This window comes from Protopterus annectens, chromosome 6.part0 (assembly GCF_019279795.1).
Source record: "Protopterus annectens isolate FY-2018-M chromosome 6.part0, PAN1.0, whole genome shotgun sequence".
Classification (NCBI taxonomy): Eukaryota; Metazoa; Chordata; order Ceratodontiformes; family Protopteridae; genus Protopterus; species Protopterus annectens.
Genome location: NC_056737.1, coordinates 1,200,317,135 through 1,200,341,407, shown reverse-complemented (window position 1 = coordinate 1,200,341,407; position 24,273 = coordinate 1,200,317,135). Strand labels below are relative to the sequence as shown.

The 24,273-nt window shown below is 39.2% G+C and overlaps 1 protein-coding gene across 5 annotated transcripts in view; it reads right to left on the bottom strand.

Annotated features, from left to right (window-relative positions):
• LOC122804756 (sodium channel protein type 2 subunit alpha-like) overlaps positions 1-24,273 on the bottom strand; it is a 2,239,151-nt gene that overhangs the window by 1,175,914 nt on the left and 1,038,964 nt on the right. For all 5 annotated transcript variants that reach the window (XM_044074821.1, XM_044074820.1, XM_044074819.1 and 2 more), the window contains exons 6-8: positions 19,490-19,618; positions 19,076-19,167; positions 17,493-17,762 (exon numbers count right to left, since the gene is read on the bottom strand). In XM_044074821.1, the coding sequence (XP_043930756.1) occupies positions 17,493-17,762; positions 19,076-19,167; positions 19,490-19,618 (491 nt within the window). The remainder of the gene's footprint in view (positions 1-17,492; positions 17,763-19,075; positions 19,168-19,489; positions 19,619-24,273) is intronic.

The window sequence follows — 24,273 nt, the reverse complement described above, 5'->3', positions numbered from 1 at the left end:
TGCTTGGTGATGTCCAGTGGGAAAAATGAGATGAGAGCAGTGAACAGGAGGACAGATGGGTGAGTTGATATTGACAGTGAAGTGATTTTATAGGTTCATAGGAAGGTACTAGGCTATCTGCCCGAAGGCATTTATAAGAGTAGCCGGAATGTATTGGCTTTCGCCGACCCCTTAGATTAGTTCCCTGTGCCTCTGTCCAGCAGAGCCATTGAAGTGATCCCCGGGCTAAACTTTCTGTTTCCCATCCACTCGGCAAGGTTTCTCTTGAAACCTAGAGTAGACAGAAACTATCAGTAGTGATAATAGAGATATAGGAAGTAAAAGAAGTGACCTGTAGCTCTGGGGGAGAGTTGAGGAAAAGGATTCAGGGAGTAGGTGGGTGGGATTGCCATCTGTGTCCTTTAATGATGAGGGCAGGATGTGGGCATGCTAGAGAATATAGAGAGGTTAACAGATGGTTTTGGTGATAATGTATAAATAGGGGACCAAGGGAGGGGTCTGGGGTTTAATGTCTGGCCAAACTGAGGGAATGTGACATTGTATAGCATGAGTCCAGAGGGTGGGGGTGTCAGTATTTTACAAGGGCAAATTTCCTGGTCATCTAAAAATCTCAGATACTATTTACTGTATACAACAAAAATATTGGTAATTTAATAAACTTAGATACTTTTTCCCATTCACAGCATGGCTCTAGGCCCAACGGTGGATTTTCCAGTTCACAGCATGACTGTAGGCCCATCCACGGCACAGACACTGCACTTTTTTCCCTGGTAGAATATATTCAGAAGTATATTGACCATGAGAATTTTTTTTGGAATTATTCTCTGACAGAATTTCCCATCCATACCAGAGTAATGAAGTTTGAGTGTTGTGGTATCGGTGTCAGTACATTGGGAAGGTTGTCAAGCTATCTGACTAATGAACCACAGTCTGTGCCACCAGTTGGTGTTACAGGCCTTTCCTTATGCATTAATGTAGATGTACCTCAGGGTTTGGTTCTTAGTCCACAGCTGTTCACCACTTATATGAATGACAAGGCCAGTTACTGTGGAGATTCCAGGGTAGCTCAGTGAGCTTGTGATACCATTATTACTTTGTGTGAAGGCTCACCAGAGCCCATTAATATCAAATCTGAAGCATCATCCCATTCCTTACAGTTTTGGCTAACCTCCATACGTTTACATCTCAGTACACCAAACCCAAGTCCTTGATCTTCTCTCCCAGGATAACTGTAGCCATCATTTCTGATTTCCCTCAACCACTACCTCCCACACCTGCCTCAGCTGCTAAAGGAAACATCATAGAAAAAGTGGCTTCAGCTAACCTCCTTGGGTGCATTATTAATAATGCCTTAAATTTGACTTCCAGATGAAAGCACAGTCAGTTAAAACAATATAAAAAAACTAGGTACATTTTGTAAGTCCACAACTTTCATAACAGGTAGTGTCAGGGTACTCGATGCGACCTTGGCCTGCTTCCTTCACTTATGTAGACTTTTCACCCTTTTGCTTCTGTCGCATCTCCATTATTTCATAAATTTGACCAGGCTTATCACAACATTTCTGTTTTTTATTTTTCTCAGGACTTCAAAAAAAGAATGCACCACTACTCATCTCTACCATGTATTGGCTCAAAACCACTCATCACAAGTGTCTCTTTAGTATGTTTTGTTAATCTCAGCCTAGCCTGTGACATTAGCAGAACATGCTGTAGAGACAGATATATATATCCCAGTGATTGCCACTCCTCTGGAATAAGCTCCCACTCCATGTGAAGCAGAGCTCTTCACTGACTCTATTCAAGTGCAGCCTTGACAACTGGATGGGTAACCATAAATTCACCTCGGGAGTGGCATCTATGTCCCTCATGGACAGGGGTAGTCGGTGCTGATTACAGAATCGCTCTTCTAACAATGGCCATCTAACTATGGTCGATAAGGGTACTCAGGTTATTACATGGCTAGGCTTGTAAATGTCTTTACGTCATTAGCCTGGTAACCTTCTATCGAACCTATGAACATTTCTATCACTCAGCCATGATTTTGCTCATAAACTATTGTGTTCCAGCAACTGTACTTTGTTAGCTCAAACTGTCTCTTGGGGAACAAACACCCCCTTGAAATGTGAGACCCTCACTCAGTCCCAAAGAGTCCTTCCCGAAGTCTCAGAATATGTAGGGAGACTCCAGATTTCCTGTTATGGTTTGTGAAATTATGGATTAAACTGTCAATCAATAAAAGCTGCAACCCATAGATGAAGCATTTTGTGTCCTGACTTAAACAACAACAGTAACAAAACTGGACTCTGGTATTATCTGATTCTCTGATATCAGTACAATCGTTCATCCATACATTCCTCAGTAAGTATCAGGACACCAGATTTACACTACAAATATGAAACTGAGGAAAACACTGTCATTCAGTGTATGCTGTATCCCAGACAAGAAGCTTGTGTATCTTCTATTTTTCTGACATCAGTGCAATCTAACAGTCAACTACTATGAATTATAGCCCTAGTTACAATATAGTTACTGTCTTTGAGCTCTCAACTGACTTGATGGCTTGAATAATAATATTTATCTGTAGTTTACTAGAGCTAGAAACTGTCTTACTTTCATGTATACCAAGCTGCAGCAATTTTATTTATTAAATCACTATTATCATACACTTATCTGTTTTAAACACCTGTTGTTATTCATAAGAATTCAGGTTATGAAATTATGTAATGTCTGTGACATTTTGTTGTCCCCGATAGGGTTCATATGTTCATACTAGGCTGTCTGCCCTAGGGCATTTATAAGCCTAGCCAGAGTGTGTTTGGCTTTCGCCACCCATTTTAAATTAATTTTGCTATGCCCTTTTTTGAGGTTAGTATACTGTGCCTCTGTCTAACAGTGACACAGAAGTGATACCCGGGGTAAACCTATGATCTCCCATCCACTCATCAAGATTCCTCTTGAAGAGAGTCAATGAGGGACTCTGCCTAACCTGAACTGGGATTTTATTCCAGAGTGAAGGGAGCCTCTGGGTTATGAATTTGTCCCTCCAGCATGTCCTATTTATTTCAGTGCTGAGGTTCAAGTCTCTCGAGCGTGTAGCTCGATGGGATTTGGATTTTCTGAGGTGCAGCATGTCCATTAATTCCGGGTTGGACATGGCTTTATATGTCAGGCACAGATTGCCTCTGAGCAGGCGGTATGCCACTGAGTAGAGCTGGAGTTTCTTTAACCGGCAGCATATGGCATCTGTTTGAGCCCTTTGATCCTCTTGGTGAGGTACTTTTGGGGTCTTTCCAGTTGCTGCAGGTGTCTGGTAAGGTACATCCCAAAAGGGGCATTGTACTCAATTATGGGCCTAATGAGGGATGAGTAAAGAGGCACGATGACCTCCCCTGATCTAGATGTGAATCCCTTCATGATTAGGTGGGCTATATAAAATGTTCTTCTAACCACTTTGGCCACGTGGTTGTCAAATGAGAGATTGCTATCAACTTGGGTCCCCAGGTCCCTAATTACTTCTTCTGTACTTAATGGATTACCACCTATGTGGTAATTTGTGGGCACTTTGTTTTTGCCAAAGGGGATGACTATACACTTTTTGGCATTTAGCTTGAGGCCATGGCTCTGGCACCAGTTGTCTGTTTCTATGAGGCCCTTTTGGAGGATGCTTGTGTCGGCTGGAGAGTCGATTATGGAGCCCAGTTTGCAGTCATCTGCGAACTTGGTCAGCCACAGTCCTTCCATGTTGGCCTGTACCTCCGAGAACTATATACCGAACAAGAGAGGTCCCAGGACTGAGCCTTGTGGGACACCACTTGTAACTGGTTTGGAGTCTGACATGGCTCCAGCAATTCTAACCATGTGGGTTCTGTCCTTGAGCCAGTTTGCAACCCATCTAGTGACATAGGGGTTTATATTTAAGCTGGTGAGCTTATCTATAATGCTCGAGTGGGGTATTGTATCAAAGGCTTTTGCGAGGTCCAGGTAGGCTGTGTGGACCACCTTCCCCTCGTCAGTGGCCTTGGTGACTGTTTCAAAGAAATCGACCAGGTTTAAGAGGCAGGATCTGCCCTTAACAAAGCCGAACTGGGTAGGATCCAGTGTCTGTAGGATCCAGTTTGTCTTACTTAGTCTGTTTTTCTACATTGTAAAATCTTTGCATTTACATGCTGTTATGCAAGTAAGAGAAGAGTTGAATGTAACACTAGTAGGTACATAATCTGACAATGAGTACATTCTCAGAAGGACCTCATCTTTGGCTTCCTTCAGCTGTACAAAGTGTTGCCTAACAAAGATGAAGAAGAATGGCTCCTGCTATCTTCCATTTGTCTACATTTCAGACAATTTTTTGCTGTTTCCTTCTTCAAATTTTTTGAGCAAATCTCTACACTATAGGTGTATACAGTGGTTATGCCAGTTTGTTCCTCTTTTTTCTTCATTCTGAACTGTTCGGTTTGCTGCTACTGTTTCTCCTCCATCATCATTAATAGGTGCCATTTTAACCAGCTCTGTTAGAGTTTTGATTAAGCCGTTCTTTGGAGTGTTTGCTTTGTTATATTTCTTTAGGCGTAAGTTAGATTTGACGACAATGTGTGTCAGTCTTGTTGCCATTATTTTTTAGTACTTTTGGTGAGTATGGCAATTGAATTGCCATTCAGTTGTTGTGTGCTTTTCTGGTGGCATTTTCTTTGTCATGTTGTTGTAGTCAACAAGAAAGACACTAAGGAGTATATAAGGAATTAAAAAAATGTAAATATAGGTCATACATTCCCCAAAGACCACCATTCAAATTGTTTGATAACTCTGCAAAGCCATTTTCCCTGATCAGTGCTCTGTATGTGAGTCTTCCAAGACTTCAGCCATCAAAGAGAAGAGGAATCATTATAAAGACTCCCCAGCCCTGGACTGTTATGGAATCCTCTTCTCCAATTTCACTAGCTTCTCAGCTCCAAAGCTCTTAGCTTTGATGACTTCAGAGCAGCCTGTTCCCCCTAGTGCACCCAAGACAGGTGGTCTGTACCACCCTAAAGTCCTATTGTTTCTAAAGAAACTTTACATCTCTTAGACCTACCAGTATTGTTTCTAGTGTGCCTGAACCCTATCACACAAAACCTCAGCCTCACTAGCCTGTACTTTAGATTCAAGCATTCAGTGTCAGTTTAATGAGATTATTCCAAGATGTTGTAGGCCTTCATATCAAAGTAGCACATGTATTCTCAAGTGTCCTTTCCTACTAACATCTTCACCAAATTTTGCTGTTCCTGCCCTTTCCTCAATAGCTTCAGTTTGTATCCCATTCCCAATGATCGTTAACCCATCAATACTGGGGTCAGCATCTGTCGATGTTTAGAGGTCAGTATCAATGTTATGTTTGGGACTGCTGCCCAGTGCCTTAGCAGTCTCACTGCCTATCTCCCTGATAAGAAATCATGGGCAATGGATCAACTAAATAATTCATCCCATCAAGGATGATGAATTACACGATCCATGTACTCAGGTTCAAAAGAGACTTGTCAGGAAAAAAAAACATTCAGGACTTAGGAATGGTTGTCAGATGGGGAGCTCAAGAAAAAAAAGATGTCATCCCAATTTCATGGGTATCCTGTGTTTTCAGTCTAACCATGATGCACCTTGCCTACAATGCAGTGGAGCTTTGAGCTAAGGTTGACAGGCTGTAAAAGCTGACTTTCAAAAAGAGGAAAGAAAGACAAGACCCTGACCTGTGTTAGGCTGAAATTTTATCCTGTGCAGTGCACCTTTTTCCAAACTGCAGTGCAACCTATGCCAGATTTGATTGATTCATGGCCAACAGCAACAAGACAAGAGGTGTACAACTTTCAAAGTGCACACTACTCCACAGGTAAGCAACCACAATAGAATGGTAAGCAATATTGTAGTCCACGAGGAGGGAGTCTGCAGTCTGCTGCCTGAGGCATGCCAGACTACCTCACTCTGGAGGCAGGCAATGCTTGCCTGTCCCTTCACTTGTCAGTTTGGATGACCATCAAACAGGATAAGTAGGTGAGGACAGCTCATTTCCCTTCATCTCCCCAGCCAGACCAGAGTTCTTCTACTTTCTAGACATTCTACCCCATTTGAAGGCTTTTGCAAGAAGCCTGCTGAAACAGGGAGTAAATCAAGAGGTCCCATTAGATTAGCTAGTGCTAGGCTTTTACTCAACTTTTTGTTGTTGTTGTTTTTGGTTCCCAAAACTACATAGGAGCTCAGGTTCACTCTCAGCCTGCGTGGCCTAAATCAACCTGTTACAAAAAAGCCCTTTTGAATAGTCACATTGCAGTCCATTTTGCCATGTCTGCAAGAAAGTGATTAGATCTGGACCTCCAAAACACATATCTGCTTATCAAAATAGCAAAGTTATGCAGAGCATTTCAAAACTGTATCCTTCTTGTCAGCATCATAGAGGCTACTCAGAGGTTACCTCTGCCTTGTATAGATCCTCAGCAGACCATATCCTGTCAGACTTATTACACATTTCTAAATCCAGTGGTAGAGTGATTAGCTGATCAAGGAATCTCAATCTCATTTGCATCATACATAGAACATATTGAAGTGAAAGGCATGTATGACACAGAATTGCTATTCTAGGGAACCGTCTTCCACTCCACATAAAACATTGTACTTTTCATACCCTATTCAAACATAATTTGTATGACTGGATGGGAAGCCGCAAATTAATTCCAGGTTTAGCACCTCTGTCTCTCATGGATAGGGTAAACATGTAAATGTCCCAATATATCCTTGTTCGGCCTGTATTTGTGTTATTGGTATGTACAATACGAGTCTGCATGTCCTCCCCGCGGTCAAATGGCGTTCAAAAGACATGTGTAAATGGGCGTGCCTTGCGGACCGGAGTTCTGCTGTGGCGACCCCTAACCAGGAAAAGCCGAAAGAAGAAGCACAACAAAATATAAAGGTGAAAAGTTACCATGGGAATATAGGGCAGGCTTCTTAAGATCCTCATGGATCAATAACCTGCTAAGTACCTATGAATTTGTCTACAAGACAGATTACAAGCAAGGAACTGCAAGATTTAGAACTGGACCCTGTTTTATTTAAGATATTCCGGTGTAGTCCACAATTTGCACTGTAGTTAATTAACTGTGAACGATACCAGGGTGGGTGGTCTGGTTACCAGTCAGAGAGGGAAGTCCAGGAGGATCTAATTATGTAAAGGGTTGCCACAGAATGTGAGATGTAATTTACTATTTTTTTTTTTTAATGACAAGACCTCATCTGCCAAAGTGGGCAAGGTTAAAACAGTACTGCAGTACGAATTTTGATAATCTAACCTATAAAAATGCTGTGACGGCACTGCCTCACAAGCAATACAATAACATTATCACTATCTTATGCATCATTTCTTCATAATTAATTATTTTTGTATGGAAACACAAAAAATTCATAGAAACATCCAACATAAAATGGTCATAGATACAACCATATTTGATAAGGATAGGTTTTGTCTATCCATATATGTAACAACTGGGAACCACTAAAAACACTACCTTTAGATAATGCAGTAACAATGTTCAACAAAATCCTTATTCTCCGTATTAAACTGTCTTCCACCTCAACACAGAAAAGTGAGTCAAATCCAAACCTGCACTATAACTTACACCAAATATAAAAAGATGCTGCACAAAAGAAATAAAATAATAGAAAAATGGTATAAAACAGCAACAGTATCAGCACTTGTGAAACCTAAATGAGAATATCATTCTGAAGGCTAAGCAAAACTACTATATTACTGTAGAGGGAAAAAAAACACAGTAAAGCTCCCAAACAGATTTGTTTCACAGTCAATAGACATGTTCAGCCTGGTAAAAATTCACAACCCTGACCTTTCATAGATGAAACAAACTGTAAAATAGCATGCAGATTTAATTAATTCTACATAAATGCTGCAAATTCCCTTAATACACTCAGTATGCCCAATGCATTAAGTGATGTAGATGGTATCACTGCTACCTTCTCAGTTATCACAACTCCTATCAGTATGACACAAAAAATCTTATTCAAAAACTTAAAACCACCTTTCTTGCAGCAGACAGCCTTCCAGAAGAATCTCAAAATACCTGCAGATGCTATTGAATACCCAATATCTATACTTATAAACTGGTCTGTCCAAAAATCTAGTCCCAAAAATCTGGGAACAGTTCTACATTATTCGCTTATACAAACATGGTGAATCTAATTAGCTGTCAAACTGCTGACCTATAACCATCTTATCTCCTGTCTGAAATACTTGAAAATTTACTTCAGCTACAGTTGATCAATTACCCAACAGGGAACAGATTACTTAAAACAATACAACATGGATTTAGACCAGGCCATGACATAGTAATGGAATTACTAACTTTCATAAACTACGTTCGAGAAAGATAAAATTAGGGTGAAATGGTTGCCACTCTCTTTCTAGATGTATCCAAAGCATTTGGTACAGTTTCATATCCCTTATTGTTGTGGCTCAGGGAACTGGGCCTCATAAACAGTACAATCAGTTTAAAGGATACCTTTGCTAACAAACATGGTGTGTACAATGAGCAGATGAGCTGTCTTTTCTTCATTAAGTATGCCACAGGGTCCAATATTAGGACCACTACTCTTTAATATTTTTATAAATAAAATGCATACAGCCTCTCTTCCAGCAAATATAATCCAATGGGCAGATAATTCAACACTGATATGTGCAAGCTCTTTAGTCAAAAACAGCTCAGGATGACCTACAGCACTCCTTTACAAAAACTGAAGAATTACTTCAGAAATGTTAACTAATCCTAAATCCAAATCAGTCTAAGCCAGTGGTATCTTCAAACAAAACATAAATTAGTACTTCTTTATAAACTCAAACCTTTTCTGTTGGACCATGCATACAGGACTATAGGATAAACATATCTGCTATCTAGTCTTTTGTATGCTTCCTCAGTTTTAACAAATATACAGTTGTAAAATAAGATTGCAAAGTTTGCAAGAAACATTAATGGAACCCGTCACTGTCTTGCATTTCACTTCCTTAACTGGCTAGATCTACCCAGTCTAATAGCCTACACCTACACTAATACTGTCCACAATATCCCCTAGACCCCAGGTACAGGGTCTGCCATCAACCAGTTATTAAACTGTTACTCGTCTGACAGAGAACTGTGTTCAGTGAACCAGCAGTTAGTGTTTACTCAAAAAATCTACAAATCATAATGGTGAATGCCTATACTCCGTATACATTGCTAAAGTGTGGAACTCTATTGAAATAAGCATCAGAAATGTCATATCTCATCTGGTATTTAAAACCACCTTGAAAACATACCTATCAGCAAAATGGTCCTGCACGTGTAACACCCTCTTTACTAAGCCCATTGTTAGTCTAATCACTCCCCATATATATCTTTTAAAATCGAAATGAAGTCATATGTAACAAAAAACAATCCTGTTCTTGTAACTACACCATTACTAAGTCCTCCCATAGTCTAATCAAGTATCCTAAAATTCCCACACATTTTTTTCACCTGTTTGCATGTCTCAAGTGAATAACTGGTTATATAAACTTGAATATCCCTCATCTGCTCTCTCGCTGCATAATGTTATGATGTGACTACATACATAAACTATAAAATAATGCTGAATGTTCTTTAGATATGTGTGGCTTTAGCATGCTATAAATACTGTATAGTGTGCTTTAACATGGTGATAGGGTGGCCGTGGTAGTGCAGTGGTTAGCATTGCTGCCTCACAGCAAGAGGTTCTGTGGTTCAAATCTCGGCTGGGGTGCCTTCTGTGCGGAGTCTGCATGTCCTCCCTGTGGTCGCGTGGGTTTCCTCCGGGTGCTCCAGTTTCCTCCCACATCCCAAAGACATGCTGTAGGGGGATTGGACACTCTAAATTGGCCCTAGGTGTGAGTGTGTGCGTGTGTGTGCCTTCTGTGGAAGGTTGGGCGCCGGGCTGGCAACTCGACACCGTAAAACTCCACTGCCAATCATGAGCGGACAGGTGATCCGCTGTGGCGACCCCTAACCGGGAAAAAGCCAGAAGAAGTGCTTTAACATGGTGACAAGTAGTTCAACTATATGTAGCTCAGTGTCATGTTGCACATTTTATTGTTAGCTCATGCTAATTACCTGTAAAAAGTATGTAATGTGGAGCTTTACTCCCCTGGCTTCTGGTGAAAAGAAGTTTTTCCCAGACAGATGTTCTCAGTAATCAAAGGCTAATAAATAAACAAACAAATAAATAAAATATTAATGACGGTCTGATTGATTTCACCATTCATGCTAATTGTCTATAAGATGGCATAGTGGCCAACCTCATGAGGAATATAATCTCTCTGGACTTCTGGAAGCACAAAAAACTGGGTTCATATTCTGAATAATGAGCTCTTTTATGTTATAGCCTATTCTTTACTACAAAATCTGAATTTGGGTGATCTTGCTACTCAACTGCAGATGTATATCAGAAAAAAATAGTTGTTTTTTTTTCCCTAGCAGCTGATCTCTAATACTGAAGGCAGTACTGCACATTTTATAAGTTCAACGATAAGTACTAGGCTAGCTGCCCTTGTGGGACATTTCAAGCCTAAACAATTTCCCTTTTTGTGGTCAAAATAACCTATCCTATTTGGTTATAAATTGGTGTTACCCATCCCATGGTTGATATTTATACATTACCCCTAATGACGATACTTAGGATCACTCCAAAGATAATTTGAAGGGACCCATGGATGAGCTAAAGCATCTAGGAGCTGTCTCTGTCCATTAGTAGTATAGGGGGCAGTCCTGGGGTAGATTTTTTTGTTTCCCATCCGTATATCTAAGCTGCGCCTAAATATGGACAGGGATGAACTTTGTTTTATGTAGATGGGGAGTCTGTTCCACAGCAGCAGCAGTATCCTCTATGAGATATACCTGTCCCTCCAAATCATTCTGTTAATGTTGCAGAAGAGGTTTAGATCCCTAGATCAAGTATTTCTGATGTCATTTGACTGGCTGATGTGCAGTAAATCTGTCACTAATGGCTTGCAAGACACTTTGTATGCCAGACACAGGTCACCTCTTAGTAGTCTGTAGGATACTGAATATAGATACAGGGCTTTGAGTTGTCTCATGTAGGACATGTTGTTTAGCCCTTGTAGCCTTTTAAGGTATCTCTCTGGGTGTTCCAGTTCTTGCCTGTGTCTGGACAGATATATGCGAAAGTGGGCATTATATTCAACAGCATATATTATATTATATTATATTATATTATATTATATTATATTATATTATATTATAATTCATCATATACAATTATTTTGTTAATGTACCGTTATAGACATGGTCTTATATAATGGAAATGGTGTTGGGAGATTTGCACCTCTGTAATGAATTTTGAGAAAATGTGGCATGTTTGTAGAAAAGAAGAGAAAAAAACTGGAGCACCATGACTTTTTGCAAAGAATCGTTATGAGATTCTGAAAACATACAGATACTTCACTGGACAAGCAGATTGCAAACTACCAAAATATGTCTTATGTCAGGAATGCAAATTTAATAGAAATGTAATTAGAAAGACTTTGTAGGAGTGAAACACAGTGATGAAATTGAATTTAAGCATTGTGATTGGACAATATTACATCTGATATCTTCTTTCCATTCATCACTGATGGGTTCGGTTCTGAGCCCTCGGAACTGAGTCGGCCTTTTTACCAAGCTTGCAGCAGCTAAAAAATTCTCAAGCTATCTACCCAGAATGCCCTTCTCCTTGTTACCTCAGATCTCGTTTGCTGTGTAGCTGTAAAGCCACGTTTCAGCCGAGCTCCCAGCTAAGTGGAACTTTATTTGATATTTGTTTGAAAAACTTTTGATGTTAAGTTGTCAGTCTCGCCTTCATTCTTGCTGGATGGGTTCGGAGCCGATCCTCGGCTCCGACTCGGCACTTACTAAGCTCGAGAGCTAATTTTACCAGCTCAAGGCAACCCTATATCCCATGATGCAAGGCGGAGACTACCCAGATCTTGTTTGCCGCTTCGCTTACGAGGTGCCTCTTTTACCAGCTCTAGGTAAGTTTTCTTCATATTAAGACTTTTAGTATCATCCCTTTTAAATTTCATAACCTTAGTTGTTTTGTGAACCTTAACGTTTATTTTAACCCTATTCCTGTTAGTGTTCCCTTTTTTTTCGGGTTATTTATCCCCTTCCCTAGGTTAGGCCTTAGGCCTTCCCCTTTCCTAAATTTTTCCTGTCAGGGATTCTGTGTGTATTTGAGTGTGTTGTATCCCTGTTTAGTTTAGATTATTGGATTGGGTGTTTTTTGTGTGTGCGTGTCTGTGTTTTCTTGTCACTTGTGTTTCCTCGACACAGTTATGTCAAAGGACACAAAGGCCTCAGGCTTCAAGAAGTGTGACTCGTGCTGTCAGAAGATGTCTCTGACAGACGGTCACACTTCTTGTGTTTACTGCCTGGGACCTCTGCACCTGCAGGACTCTTGTGCTATCTGTCACGCCTTCAACCCAAGAGTCCTGCAGGAGCGCAGAAATTAATATTGAGGGGCTTATTAAAGCCTGAGAGCTCCCCGACTGTCGGCTCCGGGGAAGCCCTCGAAACCTGTCAAACCTTCGGCTGCAAGTCCCAAGCCGTCGGCTACTGGTTCTGCTTCTTCAGTGTCGAGATTGGCTCCGGCCGGAGCCGATCCGTCCATTTTACAAGTCACAGTATCGGCTCCATCCGGCGGCGATACTGCCAGATCTGGACACTCAGCGTTGGCTCCGGCTGGAGCCGGCGTATCTTCGGCTCCTTCGGCTCCACCTATCTCTAAAAAGAGATCTCGATCCCCCTCATTGGAATCGATACGTTCGGCTCCGAGATCACCCCTGCTCTCGGAGTGGAGCCATCGGAGCCGTTCTTCTCGGTCGTCCAGGCTGTCTGATCACGACCTCGAGAGAGTGGTGAGTAGACTGTTAAAGTCTCAGGCATTGGCCCAAATACTCCATAGCCTGTCTCAACAGACGGTGGCTTTTTCACATCCACCTAACATTCCTCCTTCAACTCTCTTACAGAGCTTGGAGCCGGAGCTCCTCGGAGCCGTGACTGTTGTAGCTTCGGAGCCGATACCACCCCTTTCAGCTCCGTCGTCCTCTGCTCCGATTTCCTCCTTGAGGCTTTCATTGGAGGGATCCGGGCGTCTGGACTCTCTCGTTGGCTCCAAGGGGGCGAGTGGCATCGGACCCTTGTCCGACCCCATTCTCCCTCTCGGGGCTTCGGCGTTGGTGAACTCAGCCCTGACATCTGCCTCGGAGCCTTCCCTCTTGGTGAGGCCTGGAGTTCCTATCTCTTCGGAGCGGGAACCTTCTGGTCTCTCTGATGGGGGAGCCTTCGAGGTGATGAGGAGTGTACTAGCCCCTGGGCGTAGTCAACGATCAGTTCCATCAGCTCCTCCCACTACAGTGCCTGCTGATGTCTCTTCCCACTCTCTTGCTCCCGGACCCAGAGATCCAACGCCTCAGGTTTCCCCACTGGGAATATTTCCTCTTCCGAGGCTTCTCCTGATCCGTCAGGTGAACCTCCGCGTAAGAGGACATGTAAGAGGAAACATCTAGACTCCCCCGAGTCTATTACATCTGATACTGACTTGGATGAGTTGGAGGGATCCCCAAGGTCCTCCTCTGAGGATGTCTCTTTCTCAGACATCCTTGAACTCCTTAAGCAGAGGGGGAACTGGCCCTCCCTTAATCCTTCCGAGGACGAGTCAGTATACCTGGAGGCGTTCGGATCTCAACCCTCCACCTCCTGGGTGTCTCCGCCTTTTGACCCTCTTATGGACATGGTGGCTTGGAAGGCGTGGATGGCCCCGGATTCGGTGGAACCTATTCCTAGGAGGCCTTCTAAATTCATTACGGCCCCACCTGATAGGCAGTATTTGACAAAAGGTGTCCCGGTTGATGCCATGGTGGTGGCTGCAGCCACCAAGAAGGAACTAGCTGATCCTTCAGTACCTGTCCATCCTCCTAACAAGGATTCTAGGACTATGGACAGGTACGGCAAGCGGATTTTTTCTTCAGCGACCTTTGCCATGGGATCGCTGAACTACTTGTGTCACTTCACCCGCCTTCAAAGAGATGTTCTTAAAGAGTTGGGAGAAGTTTTACAGGATCCGTCAGCTGCTGGGTCTCAGGATAAGATTAGCTCACAGCTTATCACAGTCCAAGGATAACATGCTAGACCCGTATTCGGCTCCAGTAACTGCAGTACTTCAATACTCTTCTACGTTTTTTGATAATGGAGCCTGTGCCTCTACCGTATGAGTACATCTAGTGGCAATTTCTAATTGGTATAGATGGCACCCCTCTTATTTCTTTACGTCCATGCAAGGCCTTCCACAAGAGGACCTCAAATATCAGGCCTCCTGTCAGACAGTCCGTGGAACCATGGAACCTCACTTTAGTCCTTCAGTCTTTGACTCAAAAACCTTTTGAACCTGCTGTGAAGTGTGACCGAAAGTTTTTGTCTTGGAAATCTTTGTTCTTGGTAGCCATCATGTCTGCCAGAAGGGTTTCAGAGCTGCAGGCACTGTGTATCAAGAGGCCCTATCTGGTCTTTCGTAAAGACAGAGTAACACTTCGGATGAATCCATCCTTCCTTCCCAAAGTTTTCGGAATTCTCCATAAACCAGACCATTGACCTACCAGTGTTCTTTCTGAATTTTGCCAATAGAGGAGAGTACTGCTTTCACTCATACATAGGGAACTGAGATTTTACCTAGACAGGACCAAATCTATCTGTAAATCTGAACAGCTTTTCATCTCCTTTTCTTAGCCCTGAATGGGAGATGCTGTTTCCAAGGTTACATTATCAAAATGGCTAAGGGACTGCATACATTTCAACTATTCCCTCAGTAAATGCCAAAAGTTAAAGCTCACTCCACTAGATCTATGACAACATCTGTAGCTTTCCATTCCAGGATTTCCATGGATGACATTTGCACAGCAGCTACTTGGGCTAAGCCTCATAGCTTTATCAGTCATTACAAATTGGGCTTGGTCTCCAGAGGGGGACCTGCCTTTGGCTCAATGGTATTCAAGAATGTTCTTCCATAAGGGCCGCCCATGGACCTCAAGGTAGCTTGGGATTCTGTCCCATCAGTGATGAATGGAAAGAAGATTAACAACATCAGATAAAGACTTTATGTCTTACCATAATGTTCCATCTATGTTGTTCATCTTCTTTCATTCATCACTTCCCACTCTCCTTTCCCCTCCAAAGGCTCCTGGGGGATGCTTTGGGTCCAAGTGGTGTCCTAGGGTATTTGTGCAGAAGTGGCCTCGGCTTTACTTCTCTTTCTCTAGCAAACTCGATCTGAGGTAACAGGGAGAAGGGCATTGTGGGTAGAAACGTAGCTCGAGAGTTTTTTGGCTAGTGTGAGCTTGGTAAAAAGGCCAACTCGGTTCTGAGGGCTCGGAACCGAACCCATCAGTGATGAATGAAAAAAGATGAACAGCACAGATGGAACTTTATGGTAAGACATAACTTCTTTTTTCCGTCTCCACGGCTGCCAAAGTGTGTCTCTCACACACCCCTTTATCCCTAGCTTTAGCTCAATTTGTCACCCCTTTACTCACTGTCTCACATTCATCTTACCTCCCTCTTCCCTGCTGTCTCACAGCATTTCTCTGCCTTCTCCCCATGGTATCCTTTTTTACAACTATTCTCACTTGCATCTTCTAATGTCTTCATACCTCTCTGTATAATGAAATGCTGCTGTCCTGGTAGCATAAGCCATTGCAGTTATTATGACTATCTTATTCATAAAGCTCTGCTAAGCATAATTCCAGAATTTCCATGTTTTGACATTGTAAACTGCTTCTTGAACTAAATGCCATAGCATATTTTTGCATCCATAAATACGTGTGTGTGTGTGTGTGTGTGTGTGTGTGTGTGTGTGTGTGTGTGTATGTATATATATATATATATATATATATATATATATATGTTTTTTTGTTTTTTTTTAGTATATCCTTGTATCTGTAAATATGTTTTGTTCATTTCTTATGTGATCCTATACACTTGGGCGGTGGCTGCAAATGGTCCATTGAGATCAGTGCACTACCCTGGTAAACAAATATAAATAAATAAATAAAAAAGGAGAAAGAAAAAAAAAATTCTGAATTAACCGCAATGTTGGATGTGATTATAATTAGTACGAACTTTCAGGGTGCACTCCCCCCCTCCACACACACACACACACACACACACACACACACACACACACACACACACACACACACACACACACACACACATTGAGGTTGTGGTATGATAAGGCTGAGGCTTGCCTCAGCACAAAATATATCTCTTAGTCAAGTGTGTGATTTTTGTGATCTCTGAGAACTCAGTAAATACAATGAATTTTAGTTATTGTTTAGGAAAAGAAACTTTCAGAGGAAATAAAATTGAACTTTGACATCCATAGCAAATACGATCATAATGGGATATGAATGCAGCTTCGTTAAATGAAGTAACTAACAGCACCTGCAGTATAAGTCTGTCTGAAAAATGACCATGACAAATACTTAGGACAAAAAGAATGATTTCTTTGAAAACTGAAATCCATCTTATAATACAATTTCTCGAAGGTAGCAGTAGTTGCCAGTTTATATATTTTAACATTGTTAATTTGCAGTTATAAAGTAAAACAGATACGTCACACATTCCTTGGCTGATTAACAGCAGCTATGCATGCACACCACAGCAAAGCTGCAGTCTTCTTTCCTCTTTTTTGATTTAGCCTTTCATTTGTACAGCACGATTGAAATAAATGTTTTTGGCACATTCTGCTTTTTTAACTCTAAACACAGTGCAATAGCTGCATCATCACTCTTTTCTTGTACATAACCACATTAATTAAATATAATATAGCATGACTGAGCTTTTTTTAAATTTTTGCTTAATGTTTAATTTTTCTATTTAAGTGATCAGGTAACACAGACTTTATTGTGTAATCTTTTACAAGTTGAAATTAACCTTGCTAAGAAAACTCTCATATTATTGAATCACTTTGCTGTTTCCCCCATGTCTGGCTGTTTATAAAGTATACATTATTTTAAGATGTAGTGTTGTATTTTATTGCATACATTTCACATCTCTTTTTACTACTGCTTTGAAAGACTACAATGAGATATACTTGGTACTATTACGTTCTCCTCTGGGTTGATACAGGTAGTTTACCCCGACCTTATGTTTAAAACTAACAACAGCTTCTTATAATTCGGGGCACAGATATTTTTCTCTAGTCAGTTTTGATGACAGTAATGTGCAACACATCAACAAGGTTATTTCAGAATGACTGTAAATATCTTTAGGCAATACCACAGCTGCTCACACATGTTGATGGACAACCATCAGATATCTGATAATAGAAGGAATCAAAAATGTAGCTAGTGGTTTATGGTGTGCCCTCAAACTGATGCAGCTGCAATATTTTACACAAAGCTTAGTCGTAATGATACTCACCATTATCATTGATATACGCAATCAAGTCGAAACAGATTCTTGTTTCATTATATGTTGTACCATTTTCTCCTGTGATTGTAACAGGACAAGAAATGTTCATATCAATACCAGAAGTGGGTGGAGGCCATCTCACACATTTGTTTCTTAGGTTGCCCATAAAGAGCTGAAGCCCTATTAGTGCAAAGACACTTAAACAAAATACAGTCAAAATCATGACATCTGATAGCTTCTTCACAGATTGAATCAGGGCACCCACAATTGTCTTCAGACCTGAAATAAATAAATACATTTTAGAATGGTATTAAATGGCAGTCACATTTGAATATTTACAGGTTACATTTTACATAAATGAATATAATGCCATGCAAAAGAAAATGTAATGATTCAATATGTGGTAATTGCACATTTGTCCATACATTTAGTGTAATGAATATAATAAATTTGCCCTTTAAAGCTAAATGGATAATTCAGATTCAACGAAGCTTAATGGCAAAAATCAGTCAGATGCATTTCATGTTTTCACAATTCTTGTTTTCTAGTAAAACAAGTAATTCTGCTGAGCATGCTTTAATATAAATTCTGACAGTCATTCTATACAAAGTAATGTACTTCCAAAATAACTTCAGCTTCAGTGGAAGCAGAACATTCTTGTTTTTACAATTGCTCCAAATTTAAAGTATATTGTTTTTATAACACACCACAATTTATCCTGGCATGGAACATTGTCTCATAAGAAAATCACTCTGTTATATTTAGTTTTAAGGGTATGTTATAAAATTAAAAATGGTTTTGAATAAATGTTGTCTTACATCAACACTTCTGCCATTGTTTTGTGACTGTTAACTGCAAGTTATTACTCAAAGCCTGAAGAAGATTAAATATTTACTTCCTGTTGTATATATCTTTCTACTTATTTCTTCATTTCTGACAACAGCAATACTAGCAAGCTAGTTAACTTTTTGTATACCAAAAATATTTTACAAATTTATCAGTTACATTGCTTATTACATACCCAAAGTAATGCTTTATGGTTATAAAATTGTGGCATTTGCATTATGTAAGACATCCTGCAACATATCAAATAATAGTAACATTCCCATAAATCTTTTGCTGCTTCAAGTGGGGAAAAGTTGACATCACAAAATGCAAACCATATAGGTTGGCTATTGCAATGTCTCATGCAAGAATTTATTAAACTCCAAGGCTGAATTAAAAAAAAAAAAAAAGCTATAGGGCAAACTGTCATTCAGCAGATATATGCTGCCCTCGTATTCTTATTTTGCAATGTGAGAGGAAATTATCTAGGGTTATGATGCAGGTGCATGTTAAAATAATGTATTTTGCAGCTGGAATGAAGTAGAACTCAGCCTCGGTGTTTAACCTGATTCTCACCTGGTACGACTGATTTGGTTTTCAGTGCTTGGAGAACTCTGATTGTTCTCAGTGCTGAGACATTGCCAAGGTCCACAAATTCTGTCAAATATCTGTAATAGGGGAGTTCACACACAAACACAATGACAGGACACATATAAAATCTGGAAACACAAGGGACATAAAAACACCTTACAACAGTTATTCCTTACCTGGGATAACTGATATGGTTTTCAAAGCTCTCAGTACTCTGAAAGTTCGAAGAGCTGAAACATTGCCTAGGTTTACAAATTCTGTTACATACCTGCAAAATGAAATTGAGATTAGTCAGATAGTACAATACCCAATACTTATATTAAACTGTTCTTTATATATTGCATTTATTCATTCAAATTGCTAATCAAATTTTATATTAGAAATAAAAAACAACTATTCTCAGTTGTCATTTTATTTATAAAACATTTTCTGAATGTGCACAGTTTTAATGTTTTTAACATAAAGACTGTTAATGATGTATTCTTTTAAGTCATATAAGTGAGTTAACTACAATATTATGACTTAGCTTTATGCAGAGAATAATATTAATGCAATGCAAAAGTAGTAGTTAAATAAAAGCATATACTTACGCCATAACAATTACACTGAAGTCTAACCAGTTCCATGGGTCTCGAAGGAATGTAAACTGATCTATGCAAAAGCCTCTGGCCAGAATTTTAATAAATGATTCAAAAGTGTAAATTCCTGTGAACGTGTACCTGTAAACACATTTAATGGATATTATTGATTAAACACAATTATTGTAGTTATGACAATTAACGCAGTTTTGTCTCCCACCATCTTCACCTCTGACTTAGGCCTGTTCTTCTCCTCTGTTTATCTGAATATGTTAGTTTTCATTCTCAAATCCTATCAGTCATATTCTTTGCAGATTATTTGAAGGGCAGTCGTACCCTAACTATAAACCTTTCCTTCTCCAAGAGTGTCTTTCTTCCATGTGAATTGAACCCTTCACTGCTACATGTAGATAAAACCAGGTGTTTTTCCTTTATGCATATTTCTGTGTTTTTTCATTTTTGCAGTGTTAGCTTTACATGAACTGTTATAATATTTGAATTAGAAAATTGTCTCCCTGGCTGCTACATCTTATCAGACGCTATATTTATTTATTTTTTGCATGGAAGAAGACCACATATCTAACTGTACCCTGTGTTGTTTTACTCCCATTGCAGCCATAATCTTACTTATTGACTCTGTATGGCTATACTCTATGCCTGTCTTTGCTCCTTCAAACAGCATAGCATCTGTTGCCTTAAAGAGATACAGATATGACATAGCAAGGCACATGAGCTCTTACAAGTGAACAGGCAAAAAAGTACAAAAGTAGATACAGAAAGCTTGGCTTTTTCACAAAAGCAACTCATTTACTCACACTGAAGCTAGAAAAAAGCCACTTAGTCTGTTTAGAATACAGCAAATAATATAAATCAGAGGAGTCAATGATTAAAAAATGTACCCATTCTCTCTCAGAAAGACTTAAACAGAGCAAATATTCAGAGTACTTTGATTACAAGTGAAGAGGCAGGAGAAATGGCGAATAGTGTCATATTGTAAGGAAGCAAAACACCTCACTTTTTGGGGGAAGCAAAATGTATCAGAAAAGAACCTTTAGATAAAACACTCATGCTACTATGGCAGGCTGTTCTAGAGCAGAATAAATTAAGCAAAGAACTACCCCACATTATGGGCTGTGTTAAGCAACAGTAGGTTACCCAAATGTATTGGTTTGTGGCATTGTGCCTGAGAAGATATCCCATTTTGCCCCCAAGCATATCATTACTCTTAGAAAATGGACCTTCTGTGCAGCTATTTTGTTGTTGCTTAATTTGTATATGTTATACATGTATTTCACTGTAAATACTTAATTGTATAGTTTAAGAAAGGTTTCTGTTTAAATCTGAATTAACAAAATTAATTTGTTTTTTTTTCATAGTGTGGATGAAACATTATATAATTCATTATTACCATTTTAAGTGAAGCCATTGACCTGTCAGAGGGTGCTACATGGCAGCTACGTTTGTCTTAGCCATGAAAGATAAGATACTTAAATGCATTAAGTTCTCTTAGCTGAGGGAGATCAAAGGCTGTAATATCTATCTCACATTGACAAATGCAGTGACTATAAATTTATGACAGCTGCTACTAATCAAATATGCACTTTGAATAATAATAATGGTAATAATAACTAATACATAAATAAATGTTAATTCATAATGATTAGTGGTGAACCTCCACATGAAAGCAGAGTCATCCCTATTGCCAAGATATCACCAAAATTCTGTAAGGTGTTAAAAAAAATTTTCTTTATAACTAACTCAGGGGTAACCAAACTCAATCATTTGTATTTATTTATTCATCTTTTGTTGGCTGAGTTAGTCGCAATAGACTAGTGGCATTTTTTCAATACTACTAGGGGAAATTTCAGAATGCATCAGGGAACTTTCCCTGTTGTTTTGGGTAGGTGCCATGGGATCTTTTATATCCAACTGATCTACCACCAACTCAAGCAGAAGGGGACTCAGTTTATTCTCTCATCTGAAGGATAAAGACTTTAAGCTGTATAAATAAATTTGAGAAAATCTGTACAAATAAGTTAGATTAAAATATATAAAATTAGATTATCTTGGTGGATGCACTTTTCATAGTCAGTATATACAATTTATCATACTGAATGTAGTTGTCACAGAGTCTGATACACCTTAATTTCTGACCACAGTAAAGGATACATGCTGCCTCCAGGAAGGACATCAGGTGCCTAGTCTTCACAGAACAGTATTTCAGACTGTAAGTCCTAAAATGGGCCCATATTAGAACTGCATTTCCTAATCAGTAAACCTTTTGTTCTAGGAGACAAAGCAGAGCTACATTTATGAAACACAGCAGTGTTACAAGAAATGTTAGACCCCAAGTCTTTCTGAAAACGTGTTGCTTCCCCATTCAAGATGACAGCTTTCCTTTTAATTTTCCTCCTAACATGCAGTGGATAAAACTTGGGTAGCCCAATTTTATGATCTGTTTAGAGTTCTCACATGTAAACTTAAGAGAATGCAAACTTGAAATATTTTTTGTTGCTTGTTACGCCCATAATATTAGAAGGTTTCTGGCACTTATCACTTTTTATGTTTAAGATTCGCACTGAAATAAATTTTGATTTGATCACCATTAGTATGATAAGGAAAATAAGGCCATTATGTTTTTGTCCCTTGCTTCATTTTTTTTTGTGTGCCATAGCAGGCAATGATGTTTTTAACCCTTCTAAATTTTGAGTGACCAAAGTTTGCTATTTTAAACTAATTATTTTTTAATTAATTAAAACTAACCAATTATACTAATGCCCAGACATAAGTACCGTACAGAATGTGATAAAATGTGTGCTTTTTCCAGTTTCTGACTGTAGTCCATTCTTTATTATATAAAGTTCCACTAGTCTGAACATATTAAAAAACATTAACTGCATCTAGACATTAGTGACTTGAAGAACTGGTTCTTAAGTAAAGTACACACACACCCTACTGACACAGCGATCTGTGCTGGGAAGGCTGCTCCCTCAAAGGGATGTGTAGGTGCAACATGGGTAGTGACTGTGTGCACTCACTCAGCTTGTGTACTGCTTCTTGTACAGTCCAGGTATCTATGAATTGACATGCCTGCAAGTGTTCAGTGCTGAACAATGTAAAGAGGCCACACCCACACATTTACATATTACATTTACATGCAGCTCCTAAAATCCTCACTGCCCAGCAGAGTGGCTCTGTGCTAGTGTATGGTGTTTGTGAATCGAGTAAATGCTGCCTAGCATGCTAACTCACTTGCATAACTTTCTGCATTATTCAACCCCACCTTAGAGTTATACATGTATCATCTTAGTTAATATTTCTTTTCTTAGCATTAATGATGCTGTGAAATGCATTTGTGTGGTATATATTGAATTGAATGATTCCTGATATACCAATCTCTGTTTTTATATAATTCTCAATTTATTCTGAATTTTCTTATTACTAAGTAATACTTCAACCTAGATATCCATATTAACATTTGTGCCTTAATTATAATTTGTATTATCAGCATCTTGGATCATGACTTAAAAGGAACCACTATACCTGTCGACTTGCCTGGTGAACTAATGAATGAATTAATGAATAAATAAATATTCTTGTATAAAGGCAGATCATAATTAATGAATAAATAAATATTCTTGTATAAAGGCAGATCAAATAAACTTTTTTGGAAGCACGTTTATGAACTTTAACGTAATTTTATTTGACCACTGTGTTCTGCAGTTGAATTTCACTTTATTTGATTTTATTGAGTGACATATATAGAGTTTTGCTTTTATCAGATCAGGAACAGTGTTCTTTCTGACTAAGATACATAAATAAGTGACATCTTAATGGTTTATTGCAGGATGAAGTATTCTAAGCATCCATTATCATGCAACAAATATAAAGTCTTTTCTATTTAGTGGGTTGAATTAAATGAAGACATAAATATACTTTCCAAAGTTATATTACTTTGCTTTGAACCTACATTCCATCAGGCTGTAAAACTGTACTAGAACACACAATGTTCTTGATAAAATCACTGCTGAAGTAGCCATCATATATAGGACTTATCCCACCAAGAATACTGTACGTCAGTCTTCAAAGCTTTCTGTTCCTTCCTCACATGCTGTACTTCTGCCCTTAATATGGAAACACATATTATAATTATAATATTTGGATGCACCTAAACTCACAACTTCTTCTCTTTATTAGTCCGCATATGCCTACCCTCGTCAGTGCCACATCTAGTATTACCATGTGAATAGCTTCAGCACATTGTCTTTGGCAAAAAAGTACCCTGTTGTGGACCTTTCATTTTTCTTACAAATACATCATATAAAGTCTGACAAAAGGGAAATACTGCCAGCCCAGCTATCTGGAATTTTGTAAATAATTCTATGCCATTTGTGAATATTGATATGATTCATACATAAGTGTTTATAAAGGTGTAAAGTACTGAGCTAAAATGTAACCAGAGCATGCCCTGCTGGCTTATAATAGAAATGTATGTAAACTACTGTAATTGTGTACATGTATATGTTTTAACAGTAGAAAATGGAACATAGACGGTTAACTTGCAAAACGTCAAGAAAATAAGTTGAAATTAAATTGTTTTATGATTGTGCTATAAAAGTTATCTTTCAGTTTCAGTTCAGTAGCAGACAGAATGTCTAGAGCTAGAAGTTTTTGAATTGAATTGGAAGAGAAGTAATTACTAGGTCTGAGATGCAAAAGTGTTTTATTGTTTTATGACTTACAGTGTCTTCAGACATCTGAGAGATATGTGTTTTTTCACACAGAGGTGTTATATT